The following is a 22,754-nucleotide window of genomic DNA, read 5'->3' on the forward strand; positions in this document are numbered from 1 at the left end:
TGTGTGCTCTGCTTTGTTGGCCCAGGGTTCACGGGTTTGGATCCCAGGTGTGGATCTATACACTGCTCATCGGGCCATGCCATGGCGGCATCCCACATACAAAGTAGAGGAAGACTGGCACAGATGCTCACACACAATCTTCTTCAAGCGAAAAGAGGAAGACTGGCAACGGATGTTAGCTTAGGACCAATCTTCCTCACCAAAAAAAAAAAAGCAAAGACAGGGGCTGGCCCCGTGGCCGAGTGGTTAAGTTCACACGCTCTGCTGCAGGGGGCCCAGTGTTTCGTTGGTTCAAATCCTGGGTGCGGACATGGCACTGCTCATCAAACCACGCTGAGGTGGCATCCCGCATGCCACAACTAGAAGGACCCACAATGAAGAATATACAACTATGTACCGGGCGGCTTTGGGGAGAAAAAGGAAAAAATAAAATCTTTAAAAAAAAAAAAGCAAAGACATAAACATGGCTGTACCACTGTGACCAACTGCTCATCAACCATAAATTAGGCTGGCTTATGAACAATGATGACTAAAATGGTCCCAATTCAGAACTAGTCAAGGCAATGAAGAGCACATGTGAAATGAATCTCAGATAATCTAACACCTACTTTTTAACTGGTAGATTTCACATGCATGATTAACAGCGGTCAGTATCCAGCTGAATGTTTTGAGTGTCCTCTGCTTTTATTCCCTGTCCTACTAGCAGGTAACAGCATTCAATAAGGAGTCAGTGGCAAAATACAGGAGCAAAGGAGGAACAGCACAAAGTACGTATACTTTGTCATCTAAAGAGGATCAGTATTCATTTGAAGAAAAAAACCTGGATCTGAATAGTGGGATAGTCCAAAGCACTTCTATTTTTGTATTCAAGCAGAAGATGGTATTCTATTAGCGATACTACACGTCAAGAACTGGTGAACAAGGACCTCTGATGAAGGTAAGAAAAAGTTGAATGAGTCCCAAAGGTTTTCCACTAATAAGCATCACTGCCTTCTATTCCTAGAATGGTTCTCAAACTTGCATCAGAGTCAGAATTCCCTGAAAGACTTGTTAAATGCAAATGGCTGGGCACCACCTCTAGAGTTGGATTCAATACCTGAGATGGGGCCTAAGATTTCGTATTTCTAACAAGTTACCAAATGACGCTAAATGCTAGTTCAGGGACCATACTTTGAGAACCACTGTCTAAACCACTTTCAGTCCATGACCTTGAGGTGAAACTCCACTCTATAACCTCCAAAAGTCCTTCAACATAATCCAATCAGTTTATAAATGCACATGTAAATACCTTAGGAATTTGGTCTGGCAAAATGGGCCTGAGTGGGTTTATAAATTAAGGGCTCAAGACCCTCAGGATAACAGGTGCACACAATAAACTCACTTATAATCATCCCAATTAATCATGACCGAGGCTAGGGGAAGGCCTGAAAGTATCCAATGTGACTAACTTGAGCTCCTGAGACATTCATGGAAGCACAACGGACACCACCTGAACGCTGAGGAGTAACTATGCACCTGAGCTGCTTGAAACATCAATACCATCTATCAAGTTCTCTGAGGGAGACTGAAGTCTTGCTACTTCAAGTATGGTCAGTGGACCAGCAGTAATGGGCACCACCTGGGAGCTGGTTAAAAGCCACATTTTAACCATAAAAGCCCAGCCCTGACCTATCAATGAGAATTCACAATTTACCAAGATTCATAGGTGACAGCCAGACACATTAACCTTTGAGAAGCAAGGTGGACTAAAGGATGTCCCAATACACAAGGAAACTCTGGTATGTTAGCCTGAAAAGCACTCGGCCAGACATCTAGACTCCTCGACCTTTACGGAAAAAAACCTCAAATTCTGAACTATTAATATTATTCCACCTAAAACTGAATGCTAGACTAAGAAGAGTCAACGGTTAAGAAGCCCTCTCATCCGGCCAATGGGTTTTTTTGACCTTGTAGTAAACATCCCACATTTACAAAAGTTCTCACAAAATACATCACTTATAAAAATCACTGAGGATAGTTTTCTTCTACTGCTTCTAAACTTTCTACCCCGTGAACTTGAAGTGGCAGAAACATTACTAAATGCTGTATTTATTCCAACAGTTTGATCTCAGCATGCAGACAGGGAGGAGGATGGCTCAAATATTATTTCAGTTGTGGAACCAACAGACCATTTATAATAATGCTTAGAACACAGGACTGTTTCAAGCTTTCTTCAAAAGGAGAAAGGCTTAGTTTGCCTCAAGTCCTGCATACTGTAAATATAATACAGTATATATAGTACAGTATATATAATGCAATAATGTATAATAAGCAAGCACCACCCTAACACTGCCCAAACACGATCCTAAAGCTGTGATTAACTAAATCCTCTTCAATAGAGTGGAAAGTAAACCTATTTCCAACTAAATTTGGTAGAGAAGACCATTAAATCTAAGCTCTACTGTCATTAACACCTAAAAAATGTTTTTCTTAACCATTTCTTTAAGGCACACTTATCTCAGTATGGCAGAATTCTGAGGTTGGACTGTCAAAAATGGGCAATATTGAGCTTCTTATTCTTAATCTTTACTGCAGACGTACATAAGTTCTACCCTAAAAGAGACCAATATTTTCCTAGAAATGACTTATGCATAAAGATATATACATAAAGATGAAATATACATACCACTCTAATCAGTGTGTGAAAGTGATTCAAAATTCTGCCTGGACTCTACAAAGTAAAGTACCAGTCAGAACTTTTATTCAAAAAGAACTGGGAGATTTGAAATCACATAAGCTTATAGAAGCAGTTCAAATCAGTTTCCCTTCATGTAATAAGCTTTTCTCCATTCAGAATGCACCTGTCAACATTTTAAATAATGAATTTAAGTTGTGAAACACTATTCAAAGCACTCTTAGGTTTGAGAGAAACATTTGGGAAGACCAAATCTGAATGAAGTAAAATACTTCCTACCAACTCACATTCTATTACGCCAAAACAGACTGTGCTAAGATAGCAACTAACCAAGAACACTTTTACACCTGAAAACATTTTTTTCCTGTAGAGAGTTTTTTAAATGCTAAAAATGGATATTACTTTGACAGCATTTGATACTTTACCAAGCAGGTAAGAATAGTGGCACAACAAGTATACAAACAAGGACTGGACTTCAAAATATTAAACATTCAGTACCCTGGGAAGCCAGGTACAATAATTACATTAGAGTCCTTGATTAGGTCCATACTAAAGAAATAGACATATGGCCTAGGTAGAATATAAGCCTTCCTGTCAACAGTCCCAAGCATACTTTATGTAGTCCAGCCCAACACATCTCAAGGAACCAGAAATGAATTCACAGCTCACCGAGTCCCGTCAACCTCTTCAGAAACATTCAGTAGGCAACAAAATACCAAAGCAATAGCTGCAATAAATAAACGACCGTAAGGTGATATGCTCCCCCACTAGAAAAAGCAGGTATCTAGATGAGTTTAAAATCACCACAAGCTAGGGGAAATATGACTGAGGTCTTATTTTTGTGAGTCCATAGCCAATTTGTAACAGGAAATAAAAAACAAAACATCTGGTTACCCTAGCTAAGTACACCAAAGAGCATTTCTTTGGGGAGTTCGCCTCTCAAGGAAATATCAACACACAGGACACTGATTTTGTGAGGCATCCCAGAGCTGGAACCTTTACCTTACAGCATGCGAGTCAATAAGACACCAGTTACACAGCTGTTACAGAATGTGTGTGCCAACATATACTGATCCACACATTCACATGGGATCTGAGCCATAGTCCCTTCACCTGAAAGCTACTTAGAAGCAAATTCTAGTTTAAACTCTGGGTATTCACACTTCCAGAAAAAGTTCAAAGCAATGCTTTACTAAATCTAGTTTAGTCCATATAGTGAGTCAGAGTTAGACTACCACTTTAGATAATACTAATGAAATACCTACACAATGTTACTAACCTCCCCACCTGGAAAGAAACACTACTTCATTAGTAACAAAGCCTACTTTTGTATATCGATGGGGGGATTTGGAGGCCGGTTGCTTCTTCAGGTCAAGGAAAGCATCTCCGTTTTCTGTTTCAACCACACTTCTCCTATCCATGGCGCCTTGGTCTACAATTCTTTGCACCTGAAAGATAAATCAACACAAAACTGTCATGGAGAACAATAAATTTTCAGAAGTCCTGACTATTTAAGAAACTGAAACTCGTATTTCTTAAAATGACTACCTTTAAAAAAACAACGCCTCACCCAAGAATGAGGCTATAAACCAGAACCCCCTTGGAAATAGAACGACTGGTACTTAGCTATCTCATACAGTAAAATGCTCTAAGCATCAAAAAGGTAAGGAAAGCAGAAGCGGAAGGTGCCCAAATCAGGGTACAGACTTTAAGCAGCTTTAATATAAAAAGAAACCAAGGTTAGCCGCTGTCACCCATAGGGGCCAATCAGGCAGCAGTGGGGAAGTTTCCCGGGTGGGGGCAGGTAGGAGAGAGTTTGGGGCCAGGGATCCGGGAAGTCGAACTGTATAGTAAAGTGCCTGTCACTTGCCAATGGACGGCGCCAGGTGCCCCTTGTTATTCGGGGGCCAGGGACTGGGGACCAAGCCCGAGCGCCCTTCGCCTGGCCAGCCGCACCTGTGGCCATGTCAAGAGCGCCCGTGGCAAGGAAGGGGAGAGCGCTGGCTTCAGCTTCGAAACTCGGCTTCCCCGGGCCGCGACCCCAACCCCCGGCCTCTCGCACAGGCCCCGGCCCAGCGGCCTTCGTCGGAAGAAGGGCGGGGACGGTACTCACGGAGGGGAGGTAGGTTGGAGGGAGCGGAGAGGCCGAATCCCCCGGCCCGGGCGCTCCGAGCTGGAGCCGGCGCAGGCCCACCGCCGTCCGCCCCAGCCCGGCGGCTCGGGCCCCGCCAGCCCGCCCGCTGCCCGCCGGCCTCGCGCCCCTGCCCACCTCGCGCGCGCGCCCCAGCGCTCGCGCTCACGCACGCGACCCCGGGAGCAGCGCGCCCGCGCCCCTTCTCTCCCTGCGGGCCCTAGCGCGCGGTCCCTCGGATTCTGTCGCCGCTGCCGCCAGGCCCTTACTCGGTGCCTCCGTCGCCGCTCCCCTCCCCGCCACCCGCGCCGGTCCGAGGTCTGCTCCGCGCGGCCTCCGCTCTCGCCCCCCCACCCGCTCGAGCTGTCTCTCTTCAGCCGCCGTAACCGCGGCCCAGCCCTCCGCCCCTCCTCCTCGGGCCCACTCCCCCTTAATAACTCCCTCCACGCACCCCGGCCCCAGCGCCGCCTGCGCTGCCGCGCGCCCGGATGTGAGGTGGCCGCCGCGGTGCCGGACGGAAAAGAGAAGAATCGCGGCGCACTCCCCGGGCGCCCGCCCCTGTGTGCGCCCGGCGGCGGGGAGGCGGAGGCGGGGAGGAGATGGCGGCGGCTGGGAGGAGGCCAGGGCGGGGGCAGTGGAAGCCGTCCCCGGTGCGCGCAGGCGGTCGTCGTGGGCAGCCCCAGGGAGGGCGCCGCGTTCCCACGCGCGCGGCGGGGCGGGGCGGAACGGAGCGGGTGGTGCTTGCAACCCGCGACCCCCGCTCGGTAGCTTTCCTGGGAAGGTGGCGGCGGCCGCGAAGCGTGGCCCGGCGCGACCAGGGTGCGCGTCGGCGGAGAACCCTGGGGCCCTGGCACTGCCAGTCTGAGTTAGGCGAACCGGGGGCTTATTGAGCCTTCCGGGTGTGGGCTCGAACCTCAGCTCCTTTCTACTAGTGGTGTAATCTCGGGCAACGCTCTCTGAGTTTCGTTGTTCTCTTTCCTCAAATGGCCTCTCTATAAATTTATGAGGAATAAACGAGATTACGCGTTGCTACATTAATAGCCAAATTTGCCATGGTTCTTTTTGATTGAGCTACGGGTGACTGACAAATTTATTGAAAGGTTCTTTCGCGTCTATAAGCTGAATCTTTCCTTAGCCTGCACGGGAAGGGGAAGTTCGAGTGTGTTCGGGTGAAAATGAGCTGGCGACTGTCAAGCGCTTAGTATATGGTGCCGAGACTGGCTGACGGGGGCACAGAAATGCAAATACAACTTCCCTTCTCTAAGCAACGAGAATAAGTGCTGCTCCCTGGAGGAGCGATCGGGAGAGGTTTGCCGGGGATCACATGGGAACCCGGTCTGCGGGAATATCACGAGCCCCACTTTCTGCCCCGTGGGGCCGCCCAGGGTTGGTGTGAAATGATACATGGGCGTGGAGGGAAACGTAATTTTTCTGGTTGGAGGGTAGCGAAGACTACATTTCTTTGAAGGGGCCTACTTTCTTTGAGCTTCACTTTCGTCCCTTGTGAAATGAGGGGATTGGACAATGAGTGTTCACTAAATTCCCTCCCTATGAATGTTGGCAAGAGAGAAAACAATTATGAAAACGTTTTTCTCTTCGTCTGTAATACTGAATAAGGTGTGTTTCTTAAAAACTATCTTCTCTGCAGGCCAGAGGCAGAGGGAAGCGTTTGCATCCCAGCTCTACCACACCCTACAGGCTGTGGAGAATTAGGCCATTTATCTTTAGCCTTGGTTATCTCATCTGTAAAATTGAGAAGATAACCCACTCAACAGGGCTGTTGTCAACATTAAAATAGGATAAGGTAGGTAAAAAGTTTTATACAAGCTCGGTAAAGCTGTTTTTGTTTTTAAAGCCTATACAGAGACACGTTGTAGGTGGTCAAACAATGGCCGTTTTTATTATTATTTTTAAAACTAAGCTGTTTTTAGACTCCTGATGCTGAAGAAATGGTCTGATCCCCTTGCCATTATGGAATAGTGGAGAAGGCCCATTCTCTGAAGCTCTTAAATCCTGGCTCTGCCACTTAGTGTGAAACCTGAGCCAATCATTTCACCTTTCTGTACCTGTTTACTCATCTGTCAAAAAGGGATAGCAGTACGTCCTTTTCAGACTTGCGGGAGGAATTAAAGATAAGATTAAAAGCAGTGTTTTTGGTTATTGCTGTGTAACAAACCACTCCCAAACTCAGTGGCTTAACTCAACATTTATTTTGCACCCACATCTGTAATTTGGGCCTGTTCTAGTTGGGATAGCTGGTCTCTGCTCCATTCAGCATCAGCTGGGGTGCTGGAAGGCTGTGGGCTAGGATCATCTAATCACTCACTTATTCATTTATTTGGTGGTTGATGGTGGCTGTCAGCTGGGACCACTGGAGCTGTGGCTGGAACACTTACACATGGCCTCTCTCTGTGGCCTGAGCTTCCTCACACTGTGGTGGCTGGATGGGTGACTGTGCAGAGAGAACAAGAGGGCCAGATGGTTGCTGAATAGTTTTTTTTCTAACCTAGCCTCCAAGTCACTCAGGGTCTATTCCGCTGCATGCCACATTCTGTTCCTTAGATAGGAGTTACTAAGGCTGGCCTATATTCAAGGGGAGGGGACTGAGACTCCATCTTTATATGAGAGGAATATGGAAGAATTTGTGGGCATATTGTTAAATTACCACAAGCCACACACACAATCTGCTCAAGGCATTGTAGCTAGCATGATAGAGCTAGCTCCTCACCTGGAGCTAATTTCTTAGGCCCTCTGGTCTATCCTAGTTAGGACATGCTGTTCCACCAGGCTCTTCTCTTGTGGAACCCTGGTCTCAACTCACTTCTTACCTCTCAGAACCTCAATTTATCCTTGTGAAAGGAGAAGACAATTAGTACCTAGGAATAAAGGTAATAATTTACTAAGGGAGGGGATCTGTAAACTTCTTTAATCTGTGCCATGCAAACCCTAGATACTTGCAAATCCTTGTTTCGTTGTAGCTTTTGAATGTTATTCTCCTTGGCATGAATGATAATTTGTAATTCTAAATGCCCCTTTTTGCAACTAGTAATGAAATTTCAAATATCAGTATGGGAAACCCCTTTGAGAGAGTGAGAGAGAAATGATTTATTCTAGTTCTTTACTAAATATAAGATCTTGGTTTACGTTCATATTGTTCAAAGTTTGTCATAAGGGGACGCAAAGGTTCAGTCATTTGGGGAAATTAGTAGTCCAAGAACGTAGAGAAGCAAATGAAAGTATCAGAAACCTGGAAATTTTGAAAGCAGCCTCATCTCAGAAAGTTGGGAGTACACTTTAATTGCCCTGTACCTCTCTAAAAGAGTTTTTTCCTACTCAGTTTTTCTTCTTCCAAGGGTAATCCCTAGGTCCAAGAAAATAGAATTTGAACAGTTTCACACTTGTGGCATGATGTACTGAGGTTAAGGACTATAAAGAACTTATTAAGAGATTTCTGGAAGACCACACAGCAAATTATTTGCGGAGCCTAGACCCCCTTCTGGCACTTCTTTGATTTTTTTTTTTTTTGAGGAAGATTAGCCCTGAGCTAACTGCTGCTAATACTCCTCTTTTTGCTGAGGAAGACTGGTCCTGAGCTAAAATCTGTGCCCATCTTCCTCTACTTTATCTGTGGGACACCTGGCACAGCATGGCTTTTGCTAAGTGGTGCCATGTCTGCACCTGGGATCCAAACTGGCGAAGCCTGGGCTGCAGAGAAGCGGAATGTGCAAACTTAACCGCTGCACCACCGGGCCAGCCCCTCATCCTTTTCTAAATTAGTCAAAGCTGATGGTGGTAAATGCACATGACAGGAAGAAAGCATGAGCAAATCATCTAGAAAGAATGCTTATTGATTTATCATCCTGGATCTGTCATAATTTATATAAACGTATATAATTTATATAAAAGTAAAGGCTAATTTTTCAGTAAGCAAATATTAGTTACAATGTTAATTAGGACCTTGAAACCCATTAAACTGTTTTAAAACTACTTGTCCACGTAACTTCAGAAGTGTCGTTGCTAAAAGACTGGCTCCCGTGTCCTGCTAAAGTGGAACTTATTTTAAACATTTTTTAAAAATTATAAAAATTAACATATGTAAAAAATAGGGCAAAAATACAAATTACCTGTGATTCTAATTCCAAGACACGCAAGTTATTTTTCCTCATGTTTTAAAAAATCTTTCAAGCATTTACATACATAATACAAGCCTTTGCTTTCTCCACCAGAAATCTCATGTGCTCTCAAATATGTTACAAAGCACAAGAGAAAAGCATATAAAAACGCCCCACCGACCCTCGCCTACCCTTATTTTTTAAATGATCAGAGTGGACCTAAATTAAAAAATTTAACAACTCTTTACTGACAAGTAGTACTTGTTAATTACATTTTAACGGAAGAGTTGAGAACACATCAGCCTGAGATAATTTTAATTTGCGGGTTGCAGAACGTGGCACCCGCACCCCGGTCCAGACTGACAACTTGCGTGGTCCACGCATGCGCGCGCCCTAGTCCTTGAGGGCCGGCTTGCACTCTCTGAGAACCAAGAGCCAGAGAGGCTCTCGCGCGAACGTGAAGGTGTGAAAGGAGGGTCTTCGTCTGCGCGGGCCTCCAGACGGAACCTCATCCTTAGTGCTTACCGCGCGAAGCCTAACTCTGAGTCCGCTTTGAAACAGCTCCCACTCCAATAAGAGTAGCAGTAGGAGGCTGAGCTTTGAGAGAAGCAAGGGGGCCAGGGAGGCAGAGAGCCCTCGATGGGGATTCACAAACACAGCATTCATCCACGGGGCCAACTCGCCTTGCGTGCGCTCCTCGGCGGCCAGAGGGAGGCGTGTCGCCTGCTGGATTGAGGCTGCGCGAACTCCAGGGACCCTGGGTGGACCGCCCTCACGCACGCCGCGTCGCCGTGGAGATGGGGGCGGGGCCGGCGCGAGACCTGCGTCGAGAGGCGCGGGAAGCGGCGAGGCGCGCGTGGGCTGTGAGGGCTTCGGTAGGTCGGTGCACGTCCGCTGTCTCCCGCCGAGACTCTGCTGAGGCGCGAGTCGGAAGGCTCGGCTTCCCCAGGTACGAGGCCCGGTCCGATCGTCCCCAGCCTCTGGGTGGCTCGGCCTCTGCGGTGGGAGTCCAGCGGCAAGCGCACGTCCCTCCGAACTGGGCCGGGTGACTCCTGTCGGGGCCTCCGATTCCCCCTGCTCGCGAAGTGCGGTGAAGCTGCCTACCCCCGGGGCTCTGGTCGGCGGGTGGAGGAGATGTGAAAAGAGTGCCCCGGACGGCGCCCGGAGTCCCCCTCCCTCGCCTGGCGCCGCGCTCGCGTAGTCTTCGCCGGTGCTGCCTTTCGTCCGTCAGTCAGCATCTTGTCGCCCTCCCGCGAGTCTAGTCCCCTGCAGGCGGGGCCGGTGCCCGCGTCCGTGCGTGGCTCGTTCGTGTGCGCGGATCCGAGTCAGGGGTTTCTGGATCGCTGCTGAGTGGCGAGGCAGGGGACTACTGTATACAGATCTCGGGAGCCCCACCTGAGCCCCGAGGGCGATTACTGCTCGTTTTTATTTGATGGGAGGCCGTTCAGATTTCTTGTTAACCTCTGTGTCGATGTAAATATTTGTTGAATGAATGGTGTTAGGGACCTGAGTACCAGTCCCAGCTCTATCACTTAGCTAGTGACCTGGTGCACTTCGTCTATAAAATGAAATGGCTGCCACCTGTTGGGGTGGTTGTTTTAAAAAGCAGGTAATTAATGAGAAGTCCTTAGTGCTATACCTGGCATAGAGTACCCGCTTCATAAATGTTATTTTGAATCTAATCTATACGTTTTAGATTGCGTGGTACTCGCCCAAGTTCTATGAAGGTATGAGACTTGGAGGTGTCAGGGAAGGCTTTCTGCAAGAAGTAGGTGAAACTTTTTCTGGGGCTTAAGATATAATTTTAGGTATTTCTTTTTCTTTAGTAGGATCATACATTTCTCAGTCCTTGTTAGAAGCTGCAAATACTGTAGAAGCTTCTTTAAGATACTTTTAGGTTTATATTTTTCAAATTAACATACCTAATTTTAAAAGCTTGTGATAGAAAATAGCCTCCATGCCCCAGTTCTAATTTCCATTCTTCTAGCTGTTTCTCCAGATGTTATTAAAAGTTGGAAGTAAATATCCTTATAGGTGATATTTCTTTTTTTTTAATTTCTTTTTTTAAATTTATTTTTTGTTGAAGTACAGTTGACATACAATATTCTGTTAGTTTCAGGTGTACAATATAGTGATGCAATATATATATACATTACGAAATGATCTCCATGGCAAGTCTAGTAACCATATGTCTCCATACAAAGTTATTAAACTATTACTGACTGTATTCCCTTAGATGATACTTCTTGATTTGTTAGTTTTATATGTTGTTTACTGTTATTCATGGGAGAAAAGAGCTTAGCTCACAGTTTTCTTTCCTTCATCTCACCAACTTGGTTATGTGGTAATTCGTTGTTAAATTGTAGTGTTTACATTATATAACAAATAGTCACTTCTGAACCAAGTAGAGTACTGCAACTATTCCTTTCTTGTACATTCCATCATTTTTCTTAGAATTAATAATTGTCTTATCTCATTTGCCTAGTATTCTATGCATAGATCACTAAATTTGTTTTCTAAGTGCTTCAACATTTCTCTCATGCCTGTCAGTAATTTTTTGCATTCTCTCTAAACCATCAGTTTCGTCTTTTTCCTGGATGGCCTCCTCCTCTGCACTAATCTGATCTGGTGGCTTTGTGCCTGCTGTACCCAGTTCTAATCCAGAGACTTCTTTTCACGTCTGTCCTGGGATTTGCTCCTTTTTGCTATTGAATTCACTGTTGCCCAGATCCCCTTTAATTTTTTTTTTTTTGTTTGCTTCCTTGGTTTTTGGGGCACATTTTCCTGTAATAACTACTCCTTTTTCCTCTTCCTCCTTTTTTTCTTCTTCTTTTAACAGCTTTATTGTAATATGATTCACATACCATACAATTCACCCACTTAAAGTGTTCAATTCAACAGTTTTTAGTATATTCACAGAGTTATGCAATCTTCAGCATAATCAATTTTAGAATATTTTCATCACCCAAAAAAGGAAACCCTTACCTGTTAGTAGTCACTTCTCATTTTCCCTCAATCCTCCCAGCCCTAGGCAACCACCACTTTACTTTCTGACTCCATAGATTTCCCTGTTCTGGACATTTCATATAAATGGAATCATATGACAATACAGTCCTTTGTGATCGGCTTCTTTCACTTAGCATAATGTTTTCAAGGTTCATTCAAGTCTTAGCATGTAACAGTACTGCATTTCTTTTTATGGCTGAGTATTTCAGTGTATGGATATACCATATTTTGTTTATCCATCCATGAGTTGGTGGACATTTGGGTTTCCCCTTTTTGTCTATTTCGAATAATGCTGCTATGAACGTTCAGGTACAAGTTTTTGTATAGATATTTGTTTTTGCTTCTCTTGGATATAGACCTAGGAATGGAGTTGCTGGATTAAATGGTAACTCTGTATTTATCTTTTTGAGGAACTGCCAGACTATTTTCCAAAGTGGCTGCACCATTTTACCTTAACACTAGCAGTGTATAAGGGGTTCAGTTTCTCTGCGTCTTCACCAAGACTTGTTATTATCTTTCTGTGTTTTTGGTTATAGCCCTCCTAATGGGTATCTCATTGTGGTTTGATTTGCATTTCCGTGGTGGCTAATGATGTTTAGCATCTTATAATGTGCTTATTTGCCATTTATATATCTTCGTTGGAGAAATGTCTAGTCATATCCTTTGTCTACTTCCCAGTTGGGTTGTCTTTTTGTTATTGAGTTGTCGGAATTTTTAAAAATATAATCTAGATGTAAGTCCCTTAGCAGATTTGGGAATATTTTCTCCCGTTAAGTTGTCTTTTCACTTTCTTGATGGTGTTCTTTAAAGCACAAATGTTTTTAATTTTTTTTTTTTGAGGAAGATTAACCCTGAGCTAACATCCACTGCCAGTACTCCTCTTTTTGCCAAGGAAGACTGGCCCTGAGCTAACATCCGTGCCCATCTTCCTCTATTTTATGTGGGACGCCTGCCACAGCATGGCTTGCTAAGCGGTCTGTCCGTACCCGGGATCGGAACTGGCAAAGCCTGGGCTGCCAAAGCAGAATGTGCAAACTTAACTGCTGCGCCACCAGGCAGGCCCCTAATGTTTTTAATTTTAACAATGTCCAGTTTTCTTGTAACTTCTCAAGAAAGGAACATCGTAAGCTTTTCTCCTTGTATGTTGGAAAGAGTGTTTGATCTATGCTGACATTTGGCCTCGGTGCAGGACCTCTCATCTGAGTGTTTGCATCCTTCAGTTTTGAGAAACTTTCTTCTTATTTCTTTGATAATTTCTTCTTCTTTCATTCTCTTATCTCTCTGGAATTCCTGCTAGTTGTATATCTGGTCCTGTGGATCGAGCCTCTGATTGTCTGACTTTTTCTTTCTTTTTGTCATTTTCTCCCCCTTCCTATTTCCAGGACATTTCTTCAGCTTCATCAGCCACATTCTAATGTTTTGGCTCTCCTATCTGTTTCTTGTTCTTATTTTTTTTTTTTTTAAATGATATCCTCATTTTATTCTATGGGTATGTGATATGTTCTCTTATCTCTCTGAGGATATTAACTATTGGGTTTTCTTTTTATGTTGTTGATTTTGTTTTTCTTCTGTTCTCCATATTGTCCTTGTTTCCTCCAGAATTTTAAAAAAACATTTTGTTACTAAATGAAAAATTTCAAGCACATATAATATGTACCTATTACCCAGTTTTGAAAATTATCAACTCATAAACTATCTTGTTTCGTCTATACCTCTGTCCGCTCTGTCCCCACTGAGTTATTTTTGTTTTAATTTTTACTTTGAGATAATAATAAAGTCTTACGGAAAAGTTGGAAGAATGATATGGAGATCTCCCATATACCTTTATCTACATTTACCACTTTTTAATTTTTTTGCCCCTTCTGTTTTTTTAATCGTTTTCTCCATGATGGTTCAAAATGGGGGTTTTCCAACTCTACAGTTTCCTCCACGTTTCTCAGTGGGCATTCTGTGTAAGGATGAACCCTCCCTTCTCCCCCATTTATCTATCTTTCAGTTTACTTCTTATTATCAGCCTGAACTCATAGATCCCCTTTTTATTTAATGTGTTATAATGTATTACTGTCCTTAATTACTTTGGTGCTCAAATTTATCTGTAAATTTTTCTGTATAGTCTGTAAAAGGTAAGGTATCCTTTTAAAAGAACAGCCAACACCACTGTCACAACAAAAAATTAATGATAATTCTTTAATAACTCATTAAAACATTTTTAAGTTTAAAAAAATTTAGGGCCAGCCCTGGTGGCCTAGAGGTTAAGTTCAGCACGCTCTACTCTGGTGCCCTATGTTGGGTTTGGGTGCAGGCCTACACCACTCATCTGTCAGTGGCCATACTGTTGCGGTGGCTCACATACAGAAAGAGGAAGAATGGCAACAGATGTTAGCTCAGGGCAAATCTTCCTCAGTAAAGAATAAAATAAAGTTTAAATTTCCTTGCTTGTTTCATCTTTTTTGTTTGACCGTTGATTTGTAGTGAGTTTAAGATCAAGATCCCAAATCAAAGTTCACACATTGTATTTGATTGATATGCATCTTAACTCTCTTTTAATGTATAAGCTTTTCCCTCTTTCCTTTTCGGTTTTTTTATTGAAGTAATTGGGTCATTTGTCCTGTAAGTTTTCCTACATCATTGATTTTGCTGATTGCAAAGTCATTTTTACTGTCCCCTTTATTTTTTGTAGGTTGGTACTTAGTTCTAGATGAGGTTTGATGACACTTAGATTCCAGTTTTTGGCAGTGGTGATGTATTCCTTTGTTTGTTTGTTTTGGTCTCTTTCTTGTTGGAAGCCATTTCCAAATGTCTTGTGATTCTTGACTGTCCATTCATACTTACGTGTCAGCAACGTGTCACACAATGTGTCCAAAGTAGTTGGAAGCTCCCAGTGTCTGAGCAGGGCTCATAGGTCTGTGAGCTTCTCTCTGGGGACAAGCCTGCTTTTTCATTGATGGAGGTGAGCACAGATGTCAGAATCTGGAGATCTGTTAGTTCTTAGCTTCTTCTGAGGAGACTCTTCCAGTCTCCTGACTGGGAGGTACCAGTTTAGCTGCCAGAATTCTAGAAGTGCCTCTGTGGGGAGAGAGCTGGGTACACGGCCTGGCAGGGTTGGGGAGGACAGCAGGGGCTCCAAATGCTCACCATATAGACTTCCATTCAGTGTCCTCATTTGTGGCCTATGGCTTCAATTCTAGGAGCCATTCCTTGTTTCTTCTAGTTGTGAGCTCTTCTGAGATTTTGTGGGCCTGCTTTTCTTTGGTATCCCACTCTGCAGGTTTTCACCTCCTAAAATCTGTTATGTCGGTTATTTTCCTCCTTCTACTTTCTTGTTGCAAAACTTTGTAGAAATCTTTTCATTTCCTATGATTTCTTCTCCCATCTCTTGGACCTTATGGTTTATACCCTTTTATCCTTTACTGTCATCTTAGGAGGTCAATCTGTAGGTTTAACTGGGAGCCCACACCTAATAATCTTTATTTTTCTTGGGCTGTCTTTTATATTTGGTTATCATTGTGTGTATTCCAACCCAGAAGCAAGTTCGTATTCATATATATCCTTACTGAGATCAATCCTATGTCCTAGTCTTCCCAGTATTTATATATCTCACTTGTCAGGTTCTAGACATTGTTTTAGATGCTGGAAGTGTAGTGATGAGAAGGTCAGATATGGCTCCTGATTTCATGGAATTTATATTCTAGTGGGGAAGACAGATCTGTGCAAGTAGTTAGAATGTTGGCACAGAGCGTATAACAAAAGGGAGTCTGACCACAGATGACAATCTGTAGATTCGTTGCAACACGACATAAAACCCAAGGTAGTGACCCATTTATTATAGCAGTATTTCACCAAAAATCCGTATTTGAATCATCCTTCAATTTAACTTATTTACAGAAATAGTCACTAATGATGACCTTTGTTACTTGGAGTGCAGTACCAGAAAGACTAGGACATAGGTTTGATCTCAATAAGGACTATTCATTTTGTATGGATAAACTCTCTTTTCTGGCTAATTCCTCGTCTGATTTCATTGAAATGTGTGATCTTGATAAGGGAGACCTTGACTATAAAGGGTGATTTCATTCTTTTAGAATGAATGTCTCATTGATGCATCACAGTTACTCAACATAGGACACGTCCGCTCTATCAGCTTTCCTCCACTATGTACTTAAATCTTACTCCTTTGTCTGACTACTTATATTAGTTTCCAAAGGCTGCTGTAACAAAATGCCACAAACTGGGTGGCTGAAAACAACGGAAATTTATTGTCTGATAGTTCTAGAGGCTGGAAGTCTGAAATCAAGATATCAACAGGACCATCCTTTTTTCTGAAGTCTCTGGGGGAGGATCTGTCCCATGCCTTTCTCTTAGCTTATGGTGTTGCCAGGAGTCCTTGATGTTCCTTGGCTTGTAGATGCATCACTCCAGTCTCTGCTTTCGTCATCACATCCCATTCTCCCTGTGTGTCTGTGTCCACATGGCATTCTCCTCTCTGTGTGTATCTGTCCCTATGTCTCTGCTCCTCTTTTTGTAAAGACACCAGTCATATTGGGTTAAGGGCCCACCCTATTCCAGTATGACCTCATCTTAACTTACATCTTAATTATATCCGCAAAGACTCTATTTCCATGTAAGGTCACATTTATAGGTTCTAGGGGTTAGGCATTCACATCTTTTTTAGGGGACACGATTCAACCCACAATAGCAAAGAATTGCTATTCTTTGCACTAAGAAATACACAAAAACTGCTTTATTTATTCAGTTCATAATGAATATTATTGGTAGAGATTATCACCAAATGAAAATGAGAACTGTACATAGTAATCTATTACTGATCAAAAACTGCCTGAAGATTCTTATAGGTAACATTGACAACCATAAAAATTAATCTGGGGAACAAATGAGAAATCTTGGCCTAACTGGTGTTCTTGTAAAGGGAAGTGTAATTGGAGCATCACCTGGACAGGAAGAATGTGCCAGTCATAACATTTTGAGTGTGGCTCATTCTCCTCTCAGTTTCCTTTCTTAGAAAATAACTTGTTAAAAATACAATTAAGGGGTTGGCCCAGTGGCGTAGTGGTTAAGTTTGCATGCTCTGCTTTGGCAGCCTAGGGTTCACAGGTTCGGATCCCAGGAGTGGACCTACACATGACTCATCAAGCCCATGCTGTAGCAGCATCCTGCATATAAAAAATAGGGGAAGGTTGGCACAGATGTTAACTCAGGGACAATCTTCCTCAAACCAAAAGAGGAAGATTGGCAACAGATGTTAGCTCAGGGCCAATCTTCCTCAGCCCGCCCCCCCCCCCAAAAAATACAGTTAAATATTTTAAATCAGAGACTCCCCCATGTACATCTAGTGTTGAATTAAGGAGGGGCAGGAGACTAGGAGCTGGCATGTAGCTGTTCAGAAATGTGGCTCCTAAGAGGCTTCATATAATTTACTTTCTCTTTTATTCCCCTTTTTCCTGTAGTAACAAGGGGAAGATAAAAGACTTTGATTCATGAAGAATCTGCTCATTAAGAAGTGTATCAAGCCACTGGTTGAATTTCCATCAAAAAGGGATTAAACAGAGAATGGAAAGAAAGTTTAACTCCAGGTGAGTGATGGGACTTGACAAAAAAAGTAACTGAAATTATAGTCTATATAAAAGCCAGTAAACATTTTGTGTGTAAAAATAATAATTAAAAAGTAATTTTTTCCTAAATTATGAATGGTAACATAAGAACTTTGGGTAAGGATTTCTGATGTTGATATTTTGCGTTTCTCATCTAGAGTATAGAGTATAATGCACATTTCATACCCTAACCCTACAGTGAAAAACCATTTTGAGTATGTGGAAATATCCATCATTAAAATTTTGATTTTAAGTAGGAATGAGGATGCTTTTCCTGAGGATGGAAGTTATAATATCGAGGCTGGCTGGCTATTGTATCTTTCCCGTACTTTTGATCATGGTTACTTTCAGCCTGCATTAAGGTTCTTTTGATTCCGAATAGCAGAATCCAAATCTAGCTAGCCTAGGCAAAAGGGAGGAATTTATGAGAATCTGTGGTTTACTAACAAACCTCAGACTCACAAGGGTGGGCGTTTGACTTGGAGCTGGCCTGTTATGAATATCCCACTGCCCTAGACACAGTGGTTCAGGAGTGGGTGTGTGACCTCATAGGCCTAATCAGAGGTTTTTCTCTAAACTGAGACAGCCATGTAGAGAGAGAGGCCCACCTAATGCTGAGGTTTCTGTGACAGCAGTTGCAGTCTCCACCATGCAGAGGCAACAGGGAGCCTGTGCTAGAGGAGGTAAGCAGGTCAGCACACTGAGAGAAGCAGGAAGACCTAACAGCATTGAGACACCAGTACTAGTTCTCGAGGCTTTGGTTCAGAATTCCAAAGTGGCAGGGAATTACCTGTTTGTGCTGGATAGCTTCAATTTCATCTTCCAGGTCTAATCTCCATTCATTGACATCCAGGGCTTCCTCTTGGGTTTGGCCAGAGAGGAGCCCTGGCAGGAGATAGGAGGGAGGGATGAGAATGAGGCCAGATTGTATTCCCTTGGCTCCCTTCTTCAAGATGGCTTGCATCGTCTGTGTCCCTCCACTGAAGCTCACAGCACCTTGCAAGGCAGCAGACTCTATTTGGCTCTCCTTCTGGATTCTGGTAGTTGTTCCCTCCCCTTATCTCTTTGGGCCTAGAGGTGGCACCATCTTAGCTTTTACCAGCTCAGGTTCCTGCACTGTCCCTCGTGGTTCCTTGACACCCACACCTTTGTAAATACGCCATCCTCAAGTTATCCTATTTTTAATATGTCATCTGTTTTCTTTGGGACTCTTGGGAGTTTTTATCACTACTGTGTTAGGTTTTGTCAAATGGTTTTTCTACGTCTGTTGAAATGATCATATCGTTTTTGTCCTTTCTTCTATTAATAAGATGTATTGCATTAATTGATTTTTCAGGTGTTAAGCTATCCTTGCATTCCTAGGATAAATCCCTCTTGGTCATGGTGTTTGTTACATGGTTTTTCTATGTTGGATTTGAGTTGCTAATATTTTTTGAGTATTTTTGTGTTTATGAGTCATGAGGGATATTTGGTATGTATGTGATATGTATTTAGTATGTATGTGATATCTTTGTCTGCCTTTGGTATCAGGTTGTGATACTGGCCTTAAAGAATGAATTTGGAAGTCTTCCTCCTTTGTTCTCTGGAAGAGGTTGTAGAATATTGGTATTTATTTATTTATTTATTTATTTATTTATTTATTGCTGAGGAAGGTTTGTGCTGAGCTAACATCCATGCCAGTCTTTCTCTCTTTTTTAGTATGTGGTCCACTGGCACACAATGGCTGCTAAAAGAGCGGTGTAGGTTCACACCTGGGAACCAAACCCAGGCCACCAAAGTGGAGCACACTGAACTTAACCACTAGGCCACTGGGGCTGGCCCAGTATCATTTGTTTTTTTATTTATTTATTTTTTTGAGGAAGATTAGCTCTTCTGAGGTGGAACAAGGCACTGCTCTGCCTTCTTATTTTAGCCCTCATACAGAGATGACCAGAGGATGGAGACAGTGCATATGTAGTGTGAGAAGCCCCTGCTCTGGGGCCAGCTGGACAGGATTTGAGACCCAGCTCTGTCACCTGTGTAGTGAGACACATTCAGGCAAGTCACTTAACATTTCTGAACTTCATTTTCTGTTTTGTAAAATAAAGAAAATAGAATTTAACAGGATGAGTTGTTTTTAGGATTTAAGGTTATAATTTATGTGAGATATGTATATGGAGAGAAATGTGTATACATGTGTGTATATGTATACATATATACTTATTTCCTTTAGGAGCAATGGGTTCAGTATTCACTAATTGAATGTTTAGGGTGACTTTGTAGAATATGAATACTGCAGATAAGAGTCGACTGTGTATATGTTGACTTTGTGCCGAACAGTCTTGCTAGATTCGCTTATAAATTTTAGTAATTTACCCGTAGATTATTTTGCATCTTTTCTGCATGCATAATCATATCATAGGCAAAGTGACACTTTTTTCCCCACTTTCCGATCTTTATGACTGTAATTTCATTTTCTTGCCTTACTCTGCTGGCCAGGACCTCCAGTACAATGTTGAATAGAAGTGATATTAGTCTCACTTGTCATGTTCCTAATCTTAAAGAGAAAAGCTATCAATGTTTCATCTTAAGTATGGTATCTGCTATAAGTTTTTCATAGATATCCCTTATCAGATTAAAGTTTCTCTTCCTAGTTTGCTAAAACTTTTTTTCATAAATGGATATTGAATTTTTAATCAACTGTCTTTTCTGCATCTATTGAGATGATCATATGATTGTTTTGATGGTTGATTTTTCTAATATTAACCTTCCCTTTCTGGAATTAATCCTCCATCGTGTTATATTATCCTTTTTCTGTATTGCTGACTTCAGTTAGCTAATACTTTGTTTAGATTCTTTCGTATGTATTCATTAGTGAGGTTGACACGTAATTATCCTTTCTTGAAATGTCCAGTAAGGTCCTCATGGACCTGGGACCTTCCCCGTCTTCACTCCACCATCCTCGGATGTGGTCCTCATCCTCCTGGTCCAAGTTCACAGCCATTCCAGGCAGCACAGTGGAGGAAGATAGGAAGAAAAAGTGTGCTGGCTCTTAAGGCAGATTACAGGAAGCTGCCACCTGATGATCCTACCTACGTTCGTAGTCAGAACTTAATTTCACAAATTAGTAGCAAGAGAGCCTGAGAAATGTAATCTTTATTCTGGGCAGCCATGTGCCCAGCCAAACATTCTATTATATGGAAGAAGGAGAGCATAGATATTGGATGTGTGTTGGTGTCCTGTACCTACTGTAAGCTATCGACATCTTGTTTTCTCATTGTACGACATCTTAACATTGAATACATATTTGTTCTTGCATTCCCAGGCCTCACTTTGTTCCTGGTTATATAGCAGCTCCTTGATACTGGATGGATAAACAAACACACTGCAGAATACACCTGCCGAGTAAATAGTTAAATGAATTGGCCAGGGCATGCTTTCCCCTTGGCACTTTTGGATGAACATTTTAAAATTGTCTTTCTTCTCACTTCGATTTTTCTGTATTTTTTGGCTAATAATACTCTTCCTATTGACATTTAAAAAAAATAGTAATTGTATTCCTATGTTTTTTATTAAGCCAGTCTCCTACCCTGTTCTTCATGATTTTTGGCCTACTGATATTATGTTTTTAAAGTTCCTTCTGTTTCATCTATTTCGTATTTCTTTAGTCCTTTCCATCCTTCTGCCCTTCCTACCTCTGACAATTCAACAAAGCTTTTATGAGTACCTGCTATGTGCCTGGCAGTGTGTTATGGGCTGAGTATATATTAGCAAATAAAAATGGTCCTTGTCATCATGAGGCTTACAGACAGGTTGAGGGAAATAGATACACATGTAAATAGACAAATATGTAGTTTTAGTTTATGTTCTCTTCCTTTAGGTCTTGATTTTGTTAGAATAACTTAGATATCTGGGGCTACCTGACTTACGCCAGTGTTGATATTTTTATGCTTTTAAACTTCCAGAGATGTAGGTAGTTCATCTGTTGCTGGAATTGCTAGCTGGTAAGGAGGAGCCCAGAGAGACTGATGAGAGGAGAGAGCAGAGGGACAGGGATGGCTTTAGGCTTGGGCTCGCAGTCTGTGGAGAGCTGCCTACCTGTTTGATTATGTCGCAGGGCTTCAAATCCCAGCATACCTCCCACCAATTTGCTGTTTCATGGGCTTTTAACCTTTAAAGGTCCTTTTTCTTTTTATTTTAAAGTGGATGGGATGAAAGCCTTATTTATTTTTGAAGTTTTTATTTACCTTTATTTTAAAATAATTTCAAACTTAAAGAAAAATTGCAAGAATTGGACAAAGAACTCTATACCGTTCTTCTCCAAGATTCTCCTGTTATTAACATTTTACCACATTTGTCTGTCTGTCTTGGTCTCTGTCTCTCTTTTGACATTTGCATGTCATTTGTGGACATGTGCACACGGGCAAAAAATTTTACTTACCCAGTGCACGTGTTCCCAGCTGAGGTCTAACAAGGCGATGCTCTGCCTTCTCATTTCAGCTCTCATACTGTGAACAAGTGTCCTTGTCACAGTCTATGTAATGCCATGTTTTCAAAGTTTTGTGCTCTTTGTTGATGACTTTGCTGTTTAAAATGGCCCCCAAGCATAGTGCTGAAGTTCTATCTAGTGTTGCTAAGCGCACGAAGGCTGTGATGTACCTTATGGAGAAAATAAGTATGTTAGATAAGCTCTGTTCAGGCATGAGTTATAGTGCTGTTGGCCATGAGTTCAGTGTTCATGCATCTCTATATGTATGAAATAAGGTGTCTTAAAACAGAAGGACATGTAAAACAAGATTATATATTGATTGATTGATTGATGAAAATGTTTTCAAAGGTTTACAGGACTAACCATGTATTTCCCCTAGGGACAATGGTTCAGTATATTCATTAATTTGGTATTTATGGTGACTTTATAGAATATAAGTACTGCAAAACAAGACTCAATTTTGTCTAGACCTATATTTTTTTTCATGGAACCAGATGAGAGTAAGCTGAGGCCAGTTGTCCCAAAAATGTTATTTATAGCAAAAAGAAAATAAAATATAAGAAAAACTTCTCTTTTTATTCCTTTCCTTTCTGGTCCAGGATTACATATTGCATTTATCTTTTTAGTCTCCTTTAATTTGGAATTCTTTCTCAGTCTTTCCTTATCTTTCACGACGTATACATTTTTGAAGAGTTCAGACCACTTACCTTCTATGAATATTTCTCAATTTGGGTTTGTTGAAAGTTTCTTCATA

The 22,754-nt window shown here is 42.4% G+C and overlaps 2 protein-coding genes across 24 annotated transcripts in view; one reads left to right on the top strand and one right to left on the bottom strand.

Moving 5' to 3' along the window:
- Positions 1–5,468, bottom strand: part of EIF4ENIF1 (eukaryotic translation initiation factor 4E nuclear import factor 1) — a 44,513-nt gene extending 39,045 nt beyond the window's left edge. For 3 of the 11 annotated variants that reach the window (XM_070516425.1, XM_070516424.1, XM_014834329.3), the window contains exons 1-2: positions 5,075–5,246; positions 4,000–4,122 (exon numbers count right to left, since the gene is read on the bottom strand). In XM_070516425.1, coding sequence (XP_070372526.1) covers positions 4,000–4,095 — 96 coding nt within the window. In that variant the 5' untranslated portion in view covers positions 4,096–4,122; positions 5,075–5,246. The other 8 variants (XM_014834322.3, XM_070516423.1, XM_014834310.3 and 5 more) reach the window with 8 other exon arrangements.
- The window catches only part of SFI1 (SFI1 centrin binding protein), an 89,783-nt gene continuing 71,685 nt past the window's right edge, over positions 4,657–22,754 (top strand). For 4 of the 13 annotated variants that reach the window (XM_070516415.1, XM_044775548.2, XM_070516419.1 and 1 more), the window contains exons 1-2: positions 9,727–9,866; positions 17,389–17,514. In XM_070516415.1, coding sequence (XP_070372516.1) covers positions 17,492–17,514 — 23 coding nt within the window. In that variant the 5' untranslated portion in view covers positions 9,727–9,866; positions 17,389–17,491. Of the gene's footprint in view, positions 4,797–9,705; positions 9,867–17,388; positions 17,515–22,754 lie in introns of those variants that run through there. The other 9 variants (XM_044775543.2, XM_070516411.1, XM_070516413.1 and 6 more) reach the window with 7 other exon arrangements.

The sequence above is a fragment of the Equus asinus genome, chromosome 8 (assembly GCF_041296235.1).
Source record: "Equus asinus isolate D_3611 breed Donkey chromosome 8, EquAss-T2T_v2, whole genome shotgun sequence".
NCBI lineage: Eukaryota > Metazoa > Chordata > Mammalia > Perissodactyla > Equidae > Equus > Equus asinus.